At 61.3% G+C, this 15028-nt stretch overlaps 1 protein-coding gene across 2 annotated transcripts in view; it reads left to right on the top strand.

The window, feature by feature from the left end:
- The first annotated feature begins 468 nt into the window (after positions 1-468).
- Positions 469-15028, top strand: part of SORCS2 (sortilin related VPS10 domain containing receptor 2) — a 179215-nt gene continuing 164655 nt past the window's right edge. Inside the window, exon 1 of one of the 2 annotated variants that reach the window (XM_075544654.1) lies at positions 469-898. In XM_075544654.1, the coding sequence (XP_075400769.1) occupies positions 518-898 (381 nt within the window). In that variant the 5' untranslated portion in view covers positions 469-517. The remainder of the gene's footprint in view (positions 899-15028) is intronic. The other variant, XM_075544655.1, reaches the window with a different exon arrangement.

Here is a 15028-nt window from a genome sequence, read left to right as displayed (position 1 = left end):
GGGGGAGGACAATGTGGGCAGTGGTGTGGGGCTGACTCTGTCTTGGAGCTGGGTCTCTGTCCTTTTTCTCAGGCACCTGACTGTGGGCTGCACCTCACCAGACCCTGCACTCTGAGGGGTGGGGGGATTAGGGACCTGGCAGGTGCACTCTGGGGGACCTGGCTGGTGCAGAGGGAGCAGGGTCCTGGAAGAAGCAGTTAGGCGGCTGAACCTGTACCCATAGATCTGGATGGGTGGGGAGACCTTTGCCCCCAGGGTGCGGGGTGCGGGCAGACGGTGCCCGGAGCACCATGGCTAGGTGGGGACCTGTGCCCTGCGTGGGCGGGGGCCCCGGGCCCGGGGCGGGTGCTGGCGCGGCCGGCCGGCAGATGGCAGTGCGTGCCTGGCGGCGGCCGTGCTGCCGTGTCCCCTCCTCCCGCCCTCCGCGCCCGCTCCTTTCTCTGCGCGCTGCGCGCTCGCTCGCGCTCCCAGGCGCCCTCCGCTCGCCTTCTCCCCGCCGCCGCCGCCCTCGGCGACCATGGCGCCCCGGGGACCCCCGCGCGCCCCGCAGGGCCCGGCCGCGGGCGCCCCGCGTCCCGGGCCGCCGCCGTGTCCCCTGAGCCGCCGGCCGCCCGGGTTGCTGCCGCTGCTGCTGCTGCTGGTCGCTGGCGGGGCGGCAGGGCGCTCCCTCGACCCCCGCGCCCCGGAGCCCCGCGCGCGCCTCGCCCGCCGCTCGCCCGCGCTCGCGCCCGATCCGACCGCGGGCCCCTCTGCGGGCCGGGGACGCCTGGCGAGGGCGGCGCCGGGGCCGGGGGCGGCTTCGCGGGCGCAGGTCTCGCTGGTCAGCTCGTCCTTCGTGCTCAAGGGGGACGCGACGCACAATCAGGCGATGGTGCACTGGACCGGCGAGGACAGCAGCGTAAGTCCGCGCGCTCCACTTCCGGGACCCCGAGGTCACCCCGGGAGTCCCCGGCCACTTCGGGAAACAGCGGCCTCCTAGGCGCCCCTTCCGGGCTCGGGGCGGGGGAGGCACGGGGCGTCCCCAGGTGGGTGAGCGCCGCTCCTCGGGGGCGGCCGGATTCCTGGACCGGAGCCGCTTGGGGGCGCCCCGCTGACCTCGGGGTTTCAGGTTACAGGGAGGACCCTGGAGGCCCCGGCGTCATGGGTTCTCGCCGGGACTCCCCTAACTCCTTCGTGCGCCCCAGACTCCGCCTAGTCTGCTCGGCGCCACGTTCGCGGTTTGGAGGCCCGGGACCCTCCTCAGCCTGGTCTCTCGGGAACTTCTCTTTAGCTCTTCCGCGATGGATTCTAGGAGCCAGGGTTCTCGCTCCACCCCCCTCCAATTCCCTGGCCCCGGTCGTGGGTCCCGAAGCCTCTGGATGCTCTCCCCCCCTTGCTCGGTACCCCCAGCACGCCACAAACTCCCCGCTGTCTCCCCATCTTCCCGGCCCCTCTGGCATGGCGCCAGCTGGACGCTGGCCACCCCTCCAGCAGGCCACTTGTGCAGGGGCCTCCCAGCAGAGCAGGCCAGGCAGCCGCGGTCCGCCCTCCCCTCAGCCTGCCTGTCCTTGGCGGCTGTCCCCCAAGGCAGGGAAGCCCCCAAGAAGGGACCCGCCTACATCTCTGGCTGTGGTCACAGAAGGCGGCCTGTGGGCAGCCCCAACAGGCCGCCTCTGAATGGTGCCCGGCTGGATGAAGGGCTGTGGCCAGGGAATGCATGGGCAGCTGTGGGTCCCCGAATGGCGATGCCCCAGGGTGCTGCACTGGGTGAGAGATTCAAACCTGGTGGCCCTTGCCTTCTCCCCGCCACCCACTGGGTCTCCCTCAGCCGCTGACCCTCACCTTTCTTGGTGGCCACAGCTCCCCAAAGTTCTGGACCAGGGTTTGGAGGGGCTGGCTGGGGTGCTATGCCCCTCCCTCATCCAGCCCCTCTGGGTGCTCTTGGAGAGGCTGTAACTGGGAGAGGGGGAGGGAAGGAGAGATTCCTACCAGAGGAGGGTATGGGCCAGCTAGGTACAGCCGGGAAGCTCTGAAGGTGCTCTAGCCCTCCCCCCATCTGAGAAGGTGTCAGACCCCAGGGTGCACAGTGGCCTTGGGGGCCTGACCCTGTGTTCTCTGGATGGGACAAACAGGAGTCCCCCCTCCCTCAAACCCCCCAGGGGTTCCTGGTCCAGCAGCCTCTCCTCCCCGCAGTGTGTCATTTCACCCTGTGGAGGGATGATAGGTGATGTGTGCACCTGCACCCTGCAGGAGGCACATTCAGCCTGATCCCATCCCTCTAATGGGGCGTGAGAGGGCTGTGGGGAGCTCCTGGGCAGCAGTGGCAAGGCTGGCTGGGGGAGGGTGGGCTTGTGAAGGGTCAGGTGGGTGTTGGCTCCAGGGCCAGGAAGGCCTGAGCTGAGTAGTTAGGGGGTATTTCCTCTGCTTGGGGGGCTCCAAGGAGGGAATTGGTGGGTACCATGGCCCTTCAGAAGGTGCAGTGGTTGGGAAGGCGGACACTTGCAGAGAGGGTGCTCAGGGTCTGTGCTTGCTGCTCCAGTGCATTGGTCCCATAGAGGTGCTCTGGGGTGGGGAGAGGGGGCACCATGTTGGTCCCCCATCCTCTGGAAGGGCACTCAGGGCACACAGAGGCCTCCTGGAGCCCAGAGGTCGCTGGCTGTGCTGAGGCCCTGCCCTGCAGAGGTGTAGCCCAGCACCGAGATGCCCTGTGATGTCTCCGTGCCTGTGATGGTCCCTCCTCTCCCAGGCCTGCACAACCTGGGTGGGCTTCTAGGCTCAGAGGGCCTCACACAGGCACTCCCTCCCACTTCCACCCCTGACCTCCCCGACTCAGACTTCCCCCACCCCCCACCTCCTGGAAGAAATACGGGATTTTGAAGCAAAAGTCACAGGGTGACTGAGAGGACAGGCCACCCTGCCCAGGGGCCCGTGAGCTGAGACAGGCTGCCCATTGCCCAATGCTGTGCGCATCGGTGGTGGCCAGAGGGACACAGAGGGCTGTCGGCGAGGGTCGGGTTTAAAAGGATAAGGGTTGGTGGCCTGTTTGGGGCATGCAGAGCTCTGGAAGGGACTGCTTGTAGTGTCCCCATTCCCCCATGGACGTGAGATGTACAAGGTGTGGACTTCACTGTGGACTCATCCAGCATGGGGCATTGAGTTAGGGGACATGTCTCAGTCCCCTGATGTGATTCTGGGTCCCAGATGCCCAGCGGGCCGTGTCCTGAAGCCTCAGTTTACTGTGTCTGTGAAATCACTTCAGCCGACTCCCTCATGGTGTTGTGGGACCTGGACCTGGCCAGCTCCACCTGCTGGCTGTCCTCAGACAGAGCCTGGGCCACTGCCTCTCCCTCCTGTCTCCCCGCCTATCTCTCTCTGCCTCTCTCCGCATCTCTGTCTCGGGAAATCTTTCTCTGCCTGCTTGTTCCCCACTCCTGCGCTCTGCTGGACCTCAGGGTTGAGGGTGCCTGAGGCAGAGGGGATTCGGCCCACTCTGTCCCGGCTGCTACACCCAGACAGGCCGTTTCTGAAGCCCTTCTCTGAGCACCAGCACCGGCCCCTCATGGGGTCCCAAGGGCAAGAAGGATAGTAGTCTTGTTGGCGTTTCCCCTCAGGGGCTGTGTGGTAGCCACCCTGGAGAGGCCGGGAGCGATGTGGTGACTAGAATGACATCTGGAGGAGGCTGGGAGGTCAGAGCGGGGTGAGGGAGGGGAGGGCTGGGAGACATCGGCTCCCATGGGGCCTAATGCCAGGGGTCTGGTGTTGGCAGCTACCCCAGGTTTCTATCCTGCCCCTCCCCCGGGGTCTGTTCACAGGTTCCAGGGTTAGAATTGCCATATGGCCTTCTGGGGACACCAACTGTGTGGTGAGGGTGCACTGGCCTCTGTGTTGACCTGTCCTCTGCCCTCTGGCCAAGCCCTCAGGCCCTGGGGTGCACAGACCCCAATGTCCTCTCACCCTCCTCTTGCGTCCCCCTCGTGGGAGCCTTGTGGGTGAATGAGTGTCCTCAGCTCCCTCACAGCCTCCTGCAGGACGTCGGGGGCCCCGAGCCCTGGGGCCCAGGTCACAGAGCAGTTCTGTGTGTGTGTCTGAGCGGTGGCTGGACCCTGGAGGGGCTCAGAGAGCACCAACCGGGACAAGGTGTCAGTGTCCAGTGAGTGCTGCCCACAGGTGCTCTGGCCATCCCCTGAGCAGGGGAGTCCTTGGCCTGGCAGCTGGATGGTGACTGATTTACCATGTCACAAATTCCGCTCAGGGGAGGGGCCAGTGGAGAGAGGTGAAGTCAGCAGACCACAATCTGTGACTCGGGCCCCTCCCACCAAGGGGCCACTGCCCTAGCCTCCACCCTCACCCGAGGCCTCCCTGGGCAGTGTGGATGAGAGGCCAAGGCTGTGGAGACTCCTGGCAGGGCAGCCTTTGCACAGGACCCCATTCCCACCCGTGCTGGGTTTCAGCAGAGTGTCCAGGCTAAGAGACGTGGAAGAAAGGCCTGGTGTCCACTTGCAGAGAGCAGCCAGCGAGAGGGATGCTGGGGAGCACAGGGAACACTGTCTGAGCCCCTGGGGGTGAGGGGAGGCAGCTCTAGCCCACAGCGGCTAAGATAGGGGCTCGCACCATCCCCTCCTGAAGGTGGCACAGGGCCTGGTCGGGTGCAGGACCACTGCCTTGGACCCACTGTGTGTGTGTGTTCCATGGTGGGCACCAGGGGATGAAGGCAAAGGTGGCTCCTGCCATTCTGGAAAATTCCCGAGAACATTCCCCATGAGGCCAGCTCAGAGGAAGCCCAGTATCCTTTCTACACACACCTGTGCCTGGATAGTGGCCATCTGGCCGGCCTGTGGCCACACCGGTTCCTGGAAGCTATTCTCTGTGCCACCCGACTCCCTGCCTGCGGTGGCCCGCCTAGAGCAGTGGGTGCCTTGTGGTGGAGAGGTTGGAGTCTGTCCAAGGCTGGGGGCTGGGACCCAAGTGCAGGCTGAGGGGTCAGAAAATAAGCTGCAGTCACAGAGGGTCCGGGGCCGTTTCCGGCTTTGGGACAGACCCCGAGGAGCTTGTCAATCGCCCTCTGTCTGGGCTGCGGGCTCAGAAGAATGGGGGCTTTGTGGGCTTGCCCGCCGCCCTCTGCCGTGCAGCTGGGACACTCACTGTTTGGCTTGTGCTCAGCTTTGGGGGGCCAGCGGCTCCCCAGCCAACCTGCGCCCACTCTCTGGAGGGCAGGAAGCAGGACTCTGAGGACGCCCCCACCCTGCTTCCACAGGAGCGGGGGCCCTGGACGCACGTGGGGCCCCTCCTTAGGATGAGGATGGGGGCATGGGGCTGGCATGTCCCCAAAAGAGCCTCTCTGTACACAGGGACATGGGAGTGGGGCGAAGGGTCTGAGAGGGCGAGGGGGCAGAAGAGGATGCCAGATGAGGTGGGGCTTAGCTCAGGTCCACTGGACCACCAGAAAGAGCAGTAGCCCTGAGGGCAGGGGGGGGGGTCCACGAGAAGTAGGGGGAATGGACATGGAGGGAGAGAGGGACAAAGGGAGGAAGGAAGGAAGCCTTCCCCCTGGAGCCCACCCAGAGAGAAACAGAGGAGAGAGGGAGGGAGAGAGAAGGAGAGAGAGAGAGAGACAGACAGACAGACACACACACACACACACACACACACAGAGAGAGAGAGAGAGAGAGAGAGAGAGAGAGAGAGAGAGAGAGAGAGAGAGAGAAGCAGGCTAGGGGGAGGGAGAGAGGGGACAGGGATGGAGAACTTCCAACATGCTTTGAGGTGCTAGGCCAGTCCCTTCTTAATTTGCATTCCTGTGGCATGACCCCCCCATTTGCATAGAAAATTACAATAATTTAATTAGTTTCTCCTCACCCTGGCTCGGAGAGATCTTAAAATAGTGCCCCCCTCCTTCCCCAGCCCGCCTGTGTGGGAGCTGGTGCGTTCCTGGAGGCGGGGGTGGGGGAGTGACCCATCCCCACATCCCAGATCAGTGACGTTAGAGTTGCAGCCGGGGATGGGTCTTGGCCTGAACTGCTTCCATCTGCTGCCCATCATCTGGTTGTTCATGGAGTGCTCCCCAGGAGGCCTTCGGGGAGCCCAGGGACCCCATTGCCCTTGATGCTGGTGGGCGGTGGTAGTAGATGCCACCTGGAGCCCAGGATGAAATGGGTCCCAGGCAGGTGCCATCTGCACAATTGGTGCCCGAGCCCATGACTGCAGCCTCTGCGTGGACCCATTACCTCCAGGGCCCTCCTCTACCTCACTGCCCCTCTTCCATACCAGGCACGATGTCCTTCTCCAGAGGACTCGTCCCTCCTGACCACACATCCGAGGTACGCGAGACAAAGTCTTCCCATCGTCGCTTCTATGGAGCACCTGGCGTGACGTCCTTCCTCCCCACAGCCCCGTCCATTCTTCTGGGCCTGCCTGCGGTGCTCAGTGTCCTCCGCTGCCGGCACCTGACTCCCGCCACCCACCCTCCTCGCTTTCTCTTACTTGCAGCCCAGTTTCCTGTGCCCACGGGGGCTGAGGGAACGTGCGTGGCTTGAGCCAGGGCACCTGGGTCCTCCGAAGGACATCCTTGCTTTCGAACACTTCCAGGAGGTTTCGGGTGGCAGATTTGCAATGCGCTGTTTGGTCCTTGGACGGCTGCTTCCCTGAGTGTTGACTGTGGGTCCTGTCACTGTGATCTGGTCCCTGTGGGTCCAGCGGTGAGCATTTGGGTCTTTCTGACAGTGGGGCGTATCTTCATCAGCACGGGCTTCAAGTCCTCCTCACCGTCAGCAGGCAAGGCTGTGTCGTCTGTGTACTGCAGCTTGTTCATGAGCCTTCCTCCCATCCTGATGCCGCACTCTTCTTCAGAGTCTAATTCCTCTGACCACTTGCTCAGTGTGCAGATTGGACAAGCATGGGGAGCGGGTGCAGCCCTGACACGCACCTCCCCTGATTTCACACCGTGCAGCGAGCCCTCCTTCTGTTCCTACAGCTGCCTCTCGATCCACGGACAGCTTCCACTCGAGCACGGGGGCTATTCTGAATCCCCATGCTCACAATGTTATCCACAGTTGCTGTTGTTTAAAGGGCCTTTGCCACATCAGGGAAACACGAAGAAACATCTTTCTGGTACTCTCTGCTTTTCGCCAAGACCCGTCTGACATCAGCTATGACATCCCTTCTTCCACGTCCTCTCCCGAGTCCAGACTAAGTCTCTGGCAGCTGCTGCACTGCTGTTGGATGGACTGAAACAGAATTCTGCTTGCATGTTTAATGAGGTTGCTCTAAAATTTGGGCATTCTCTTGGGTCATTTCTTTGACGTGGGCACAAATAATGACCTCTTCCAGGTAATTGGCCATGTCTTCCAAATTCCCTGGCGCAGGTGCGTGAGTGCGTCCAGCACTGCCCCTGCTTTCCGGAGCACTTCCCTCGGTGTCCCGTCCGATCCTGGAGCCTTGTTCACGCCTGGGGCTTTCAGTGCAGCTTGGTCCATTGCCCCTTGCTCTCATGCTGCCTCCTGACACGACTGAGTGAAGAGAGATTCTGCGTCTCCGTCTCTCTTCTATGATCTTCCTATGCTTCCAGCATCGCCCAGTGGCCCTTCCATGTTACAACGTGTGGCCTGGAGCTTCCCCTCTGCTCTTCGGCGTGTCCTTCTCCTCTGGTTTTCTAGCTCCACGCTCCTGTGTGTGTCATCATGACGTGACCTTTGGGGGGCATCCTCTGATTTCCCTGTTGGGCTCTTCGCTCAGCACGTCTTCCTTTCTGCCTTCTCTGCTCTGCGTTCACGAGTGGTCTCAGAGCCCGGCAGCACGCGTGTGTGGTGCTGCCCTGGCACTGGACGCCTTGTACTCTATGAAGCTCCTTCTGACAGTCCATGCAGTACCATCCCTCCAGGGACCCCTTCCCTGCATTCTGGGCCATCCGACTGGCCCACACAGTGGCTGGCTCCAGTCCATCTCTGCTCAGCTTCGGACGTCTCTCTGGGCGTGGCCCTTTTCATCGTGGATGACTTCAACTGTCCTAGGTTCATGCTCTGCACTTGCGGTGCTCCGAGCACCCATGGCTGCTACGGCCACCGACAGCGAAGGCCTCCTCATGTTCCGCTGAGTGGATGCAGGACACAGAGTTGCTTGCCCATTGGCTGAGGCACACTCGGGGTGGGCCCTTGGACTCTGTACGTGGTGCTGTCCTGAGCACTGAACTTGGAGGACTAGTGCCCACAGACCCCGAGTTCTGGGGGCTCAGCGAGGCTTGTGTGTTCTGAGGCCTTTGGATGTCAGTGTGTGGTTCTCAGAGGGGCTTAGGCCTGGAGCCTGTGTGTGCCTGACTGGGGTCAGGGGGGCCTGAATGGGGCTGCTAGCTCGGGCTGTGCCTGTTACTCCCCCCCACCCCCGAATCTGAAGATGCTCATGGAACCTTCTCTGAATGAGGTGCTCATCATTAGCACAGAGCAAAACGGACACACTGGGGGGAGGGGAGTCACCGAATGGCCTTACCCCATCAGAATACCAAACTTGACCTTTCTTCCAAGGTCTTCTGTGTGGTCTCGGCCCCCACTATCCTGTGAGCAACACTGCCCCATCCCGGGTTGGCATGGAATCTTGGGGTCAGCAGTGACTGTGGTGTGACCCACGGGTCCTGTGACCTGCTGCTGGAGACTGCTCCCAGGGTGCGCCTCAGAGAGGCCACCCTGCGTGCCCCAGGGTGGAGGGCACCCCGAGGCTCATGGGGGCTGCAGGATATGACCAGGCTCTTGCTTTTCCTTTAACTTAATGGGTCCCTGGGACAGACTCACCTCCGGCCCCTGCTGTCGGGCCACAGAGAGTAGGGGGTGGCATGGGGGAGATGACTGCTACAGGGCCCAACTGCAGGGCAGTCTAGGAAGGAGAAGACCAGGCATCACCCAGCTCTGGTGACCAGTGACCAGGGTGAAGGGGAGCAGGGGTGAAGGGAGGGGACTGGGTGAGCTGGGGGCCTGGGAATGGGGTTCAGGGGCAGCAGGGTGCAGGGATGTGGAGGGAGCAGGGGCCTCCAGGGCCCAGGGGGCAGCAGGGTGAGATGGGAGATCGGGGAGCAGTGTTTGCAGGGAGACGCAGATCAGGAGACATTTGTCACAACCCACAGGACATGGAGTGAGCCCTGCTAAACCAGGGGCTTATTAATAAAAAGTCATCCAGGGTGGCAGGTTTCACAGTGTTCGGGGCCCTCCTGAAGTTAGGGAGCCCTTTGCTTTGGGCGGGGTGAGGGGGCACCATGAGGGCCTCTTTGAACATCTTAGTTCCCTGTGCTGGGACTCTGGTACCTTCGCCCTTGGGGGTTTGGGAGGGGTTCAGTTGCCACACCCCCAACCCCAAGTTGGGGGGGGGCGGCTCTCCACTCTCCGGCCCTCAGTTTCCCCATCTGCACAGGGACCTGCAGGGGCCGCTAACAACGGGAAGAGGGTGAAATACCGAACAAAACACGGTTTTCACGTGTATGCGTCCATGTTACTAGGTTCATCCTCTTCATACACCTCAACGGCAGCAATGGGGAGAGCAGACACAGACGGGCCTCTGTTCTGCAGCAGCAGGGGCAGCAGACACGGAGGGACCACTGTCCTGCTGCAGCGGGGCCTGCATGGATAATCAGCGGCCGTGGGGAGGGGAGGGGCAGGCCACGCCACGCTTCCTGTACCCATGCCTCTGCTGGGGACACTGAGCATCTCCCTGGGGGTATGTGTAGATGAGTGAATGAGTGTGAAGTGTGTGAATGTGAAGGAGTACATGTGCGTGTGTAGATGAGTGTGAACGAGGAAAGTACATGGGAACGAGTAAGTGACTGAGGGTGTGCATGTGAATGAGTGTGTGAATAAGTACACATGGGTGTGAATGTGAGTGATTGTGTCGTGTGTGTGACTGTGCACCTTCATGAGGTGTTGGTCTGGTCCGGTCTTTCTATGACTCACGGTGAGGCTGTGCTTTGGGGCTTACCCTGTGTCTTGGGCTGCAGGTGGGTGTGGGGGTCACCATGTGTTCCTTGGCCCAGTTTGGGGGTCTGACAACATGTCCAAAGTACGTGGGGCACAGTTTCGCCACCCTTGCCTCTCAGGAGCACGCTGGCTGTTCTGCTCCCGAGATAGTTCTCTGGCAGAGAGGGAGCTTTCCGTACTCTGCTCCAGCACTGCCATGCCAATGTGCCCATTCTCACATGCCTGGGAGGGCACTGGAAAGACCGGGCTGGGTTGCAGTCCTCACAGCGGGCTACATCCCTGCCCCTCAACCATGCACGTACTGAGTCCTCAGCGGAGCTCCTAGCCGCTGTGCCATGGAGGGGCTGTGGGCGAGTTTGGGAAATTTCCAGCAGTCTCTCGCTGCTCCCCACACTTGTTTGTTTCCCAACTGCTGTAGAAAGTAAACGATTAATTAAGCGGCACCCACACAGGCTCTGATTTTTAAAAGAGTGATTTTCCCTACAAAGCTGCGCCTGAGCGCCTCGCCCGCGCCAGGGGAGCCGTGTGAATGCCGCGTGCTGTGTTCTGAATCATAATTTGGACATGGGCAGATGCGCCGGCTCTGCCAGGCGCCATCACACACCTCACCCCCCTGACTCTCGCCTTCATTTTCCCAGCTGGCCACGCCCCCCACGGTGGACCAGATGTGCCTGGGCCTTCCCTCCTGCCACCCCTCCCTGCCTAGTGTGTGTCCTTGAGTGGGACTGTCAGACATCAGTGGGAATGGGCCTCAGGGGCTCTTGGGGAGACAGAGGCCAGAGCCCACCAACAAGTCAACCTACCTCCGGCCCCCCACGCCCCTATGGCCCAGTCCACTGCCCTGGGCCTGCGGGACAGGCCGGAGCCGAGCTCCAGGTCAGCTCAATGGGAGCAGGCCGCCTGGACTTTCTTCAGAGGCGTGTCCCCACCCACCCACCCACCGTCCTAACCCAGGTTCCGGGGCTGTAATATGTATGCAGGCACCCTGGTGGCACAGCAGTGAAGCACTTGGCCACTAACTGGAAGGTTGGATCTGGCTGCAGCTCCCCGTGCCATCAGCCTTTTTAAAGATCCACAGCCATGGAAATCCACAGGGGCAGTCTCCCTGTCCTGACACAGGGCGCTGAGGTAGTGGGCACGTTGTCAGGAGCGAGCAGTCCCTGGAGAAGGACATCGTGCTTGGTACAGTGGAGAGGCAGCGACAGAAAGGAAGGCCTTTGACACTGGATGGACACAGCGCTGCACCAAGGGACAGTTCAGGCGGAGGAACAAGTGTGGGGCCGGCGCAGCCGTGGGCAGTGCTCCGTTCTCTTGCTCACGGGTCGCTGTGAGTCGGAACCAAACAGACAAACCCAGCAACCATCCCAGGGGCCTGTAGGGCTGCCAAGTCAGAACTGACCTGTTGACAGTGGGTTAAAAACTCTTCTCGGAACCAGAGAGCCGGCTCCTATTGTCAGGTGCCTTCAGCAACCGGCCGACCCTGCGCCATGCTGCAGCCAGTGTCGGTCCATCTTGCCCAGGGCTGCCCTCTTTCTCGCCACCCCTCCGCTTGCCAAGGTCCTTCTCCAGGCCCTGACCACATGGCAAAGCCCCCCTCCCAACCTCTGAGGAGTACCTGGCTGTGCTTCCTGTAGGCCCCTGGGTGGGCTCAAACCATCAACCTTTAGGTCTGTAGCCGATCGAGTCTTCCCACCCCCACCTAGAACCTGATGTGCCAGGTGGAGCTGAGGCTATGTGCCCCCTCACCAGCATTCTTCAGCCAGGACAGGCTGGCTCTGCCAGGGCCTGCATGACCTCACAGAGCTCACCTGGCACCAGCTTGCATCAGGGCTGTGTGGCAGGACATGCAGGGAGAGCCCCGCGGGGCTGCCAGCTCCATTGTTAGGTTGGGGACCCATTGTTGCAGCCCCTGTGCCAGTCCAATTCATGGAGAATGCCCTTTATCATCGCTGCCCCTCCACTTCACCAAGTATGGCATCCCTTTCCAGGGAGGGGTCCCTACTGATCATATCTCACCAATCCAGCTCCCCTCTAGCTGGTCAGAGGTGGGTCCACAGGCTGCAGGCTTCTGGGATGTGCCTGGGCTCCCCCACGGGGCAGAGACTGCTCTGAGGGTCTTGAGGGCCTGACCTGAGTCCCTCTCAGGGTGGCCCACGGCTGCCTGCCTAGGCCTGGCTACAGTGGGTGGGCCCTCGCTGGTTGGTGGGGCTCTATGCTCCCCCTATCGCCCCACCAGCCACCTGCTGCTCTCCAAATGCCCCTGCAGGCCTCCCACGTGGTCCCCGACCTTTAGATTCCACAGCCAACATTTCCGACCGATCCCTGGGTGGTAGGCTTTGCATAAGGAGGGTCTCCTGCACCAGCTGCTGCCACTTCTGCAGCAGGACCCCTGGACACTGCGGGGCCGGGAGTGGGGATACAGCCACGCCAGTACTGGTGGGCAGGGTGTGTGTCCTTGGGGCACAGGCACGGGGGCAGGGGAGGCTTCATGGGTGTGGGTGGAGTACGGGGGCCGGGGCATGGGCATCTTGTGGATGGAGTGCTGGTTGGGGGTGTTGGTGGTGGGTCGATGGCATGGGCTGGGTGGGCCGCAGTGGCCGGGCCCTGTAGTCTATCCCACAGCAACTGGAGGGAGGAGCCTAGTTGAGGGCTTAGCTCCGTGCCTAGCCTCTGATTGGTCGTTTCACAGATGGGGCCAGGCACTCTGGTAGCGCAGCCGTTCCGTGCTGCTGTGAACCCAAAGGTGGGATAAGCCGAGAAGACGCCGAGGGCAGTTCGACCCGTGCTGGGGTCGGCTCGCTGGTGGCAGAGCAGCTATTGAGGACCGCTCTCAGATGCTGTTGGGGGTCTCAGAGCCCCTCTGTCCCATGAAACCATCAGCCTCGACTTGGACAGTGTCCGGGAATTTACATTGAACCCACTTGGGTGTGTGTGTGGTGTGGGTAGGTCCTCGGCTATGCACGCGTATGATGTGCACGTGTGTACGGGTGGCAAGTGCTCACGTGTGCATGTGTGTCCATGTGTCATGCATACACGTGTGCATATGTATGCAGCGCATCCGTGTACTTGTGCTGTGTGCACAAGTGCACACATGTGCATGTGTTAGGTGCATGCATGTACCTGCAGTATGCATGAGTGTATGTGGTGCGTGCACATGCGTATGTGGTGTGTGCCTGCATATGTATGTGTGGTGCATGTGCACCTGGTGTGTACACATGGCATTTATTGGCTCGAAGGGCTTTAGTTGTCCCTTCTGAAGCCTCCTGGCACCTCGCTTGCTCTAACAGAGCTTTCCCCACCTATGACCTCTGACACCAGTCTGGGACCTGGGAAGGATCTCATACAACATGGCTGCAGGAGCAGTTGTGCAGGGCCAGGGTCCTGCCTCGTTGGTGGTCCACAGCCTTGGTCACCAGACTCAACCTTGAGTGGCCCCTTCTATCGAAAGCAGAAAGCAGAGGCCCTGGCTGAGAAGCCCCGACATCCCACCTGTCCTCCGAGGCTACAGGGCTCACAACAGGGAAGGCGCACTTTGATGCCTTTGACTTTGAAGATAAAGGCCCGCGGCTGCCAGAGGACGCCCTGTCTGATCCTCTTGTTGAGACGCTTTGAGGAAGATGGCATTGTTCTGGCTCGACGGGGCCTGTGGCGTCTGCTTTGCTGAGCATGGCACTGAGGGGTGGCCACGTGGTGTTTTCAAGGCAGGACGGGCTGTATGGCCGTGGACAGAATTCAGGCTGTGGACTTGCACGCTGACCCCAGCATGAGGGCAGCAGGTGGCAGCAATGTCGGTTCATTTATAAGACCAAAGCCTCGGACACCCCAGTGGATTGGGGGCCCTTAGTGCCAGTCAGTGGACGCTTCGAAACAGCTTCCTGCGTGGTTAGGCATGGGGCCAGGTCCATCTGAGGGCGGAGCCTGAGAGCAGGGCCGAGGAGCCATAAGTCGCAGGGTCACTGAGAGACTGGTCCTGGCAGAGCTGGTGTTGGCTGCACCAGACTGAGTCCGACTCACAGAGACCCCACGCGACAGAGTGGCCAGGCCACATGGTGTTTTCTGGGCCATAATCTTCCCAGAGGCAGGGCACCAGGCCTTTCTCTTAGCAGCTGGGGCCTTGACTGTCACATCGCCAGGGCTTACTTCTGAAAAAATGTTTTCCCAGAAAATATCCGAGACAAGTCCTTGGGGTGGTGTCGGGAGGAAGGGAAGATGGCCGCTCTGCGCCAGGGAGCACAGGGCCTGAGTGTGGTCACTGATGTGGTTACCTCACTGCCCACTCTCCTTACTCGCTCGCTCACATGGTTGATGGAGGCCCTCGGGTGGCCCTGCGCTCTTATTGGCTGGCTTGGAGCAGCCTTGCACTCTGGTTGGCTAGTCCTGTGCTATGGTTGGTGGGCTGGTAGCATGGTCCTGCCCTCTGGTTGCTTGGCTAGAAACAGCCTTGTGCTCTGGTTCCTGCGCTCGTAGGATGGTCCTGCGCTCTGGTTGGCTGTTGCAGAGCGGTCCTGCTCACTGGTTGGCTGAGGCCGTTGGGCTATGCTGGTGGTGCTCCAGCCCAAGGCTTCCAAGGGCTTGACCTCACCATTCTGGGTCGCTGGAGTGCCCTCCCACCTGTGCGCTATCCTGTGGCTCTTCCCTCCCGTGTAGTGCGAATTCCAGGGAAAGACAAGTCTAGAGCACTGTTTCCCGAAGTGGGCAATACCCGGTGGGAGGGGGCACTGGGACGGTCTAGGGGGGGCTGCTGAAGCAGATACCTACAATTTATCTTGGCTGATGGACTGGAGTACAGAAGTGTTTCATTAGAGGGAGGGGGGTCCTTGATCGCTACACCAAAATGCTGCCTGCTGACCACCACTCCCGGGCCAGGGTGTGGACCCCTCCACCTGGCCTCCTTTAGTACCTAGTGGGGCCACCCACATGCAGATCCAAGGAGAGCCTGAGCTGGCCACCCTCACCCTAATGTCCAGCTGACCCTGACATCCAATCCCCAGTGCCATCAAGTTGACTCTGACACCAATTGACTCCATGTCTGGTCAGTTCCTATGTCCAATGCCCCCCTCTGGTGTCCAGTACCCCAGCTATTCCAGTCCACCCTGATG

The sequence above is a fragment of the Tenrec ecaudatus genome, chromosome 3, assembly GCF_050624435.1.
Source record: "Tenrec ecaudatus isolate mTenEca1 chromosome 3, mTenEca1.hap1, whole genome shotgun sequence".
Lineage (NCBI taxonomy): Eukaryota > Metazoa > Chordata > Mammalia > Afrosoricida > Tenrecidae > Tenrec > Tenrec ecaudatus.
The sequence above is the reverse complement of the archived record's forward strand: the minus strand, read 5'-3'. Positions and strand labels throughout refer to the sequence as shown.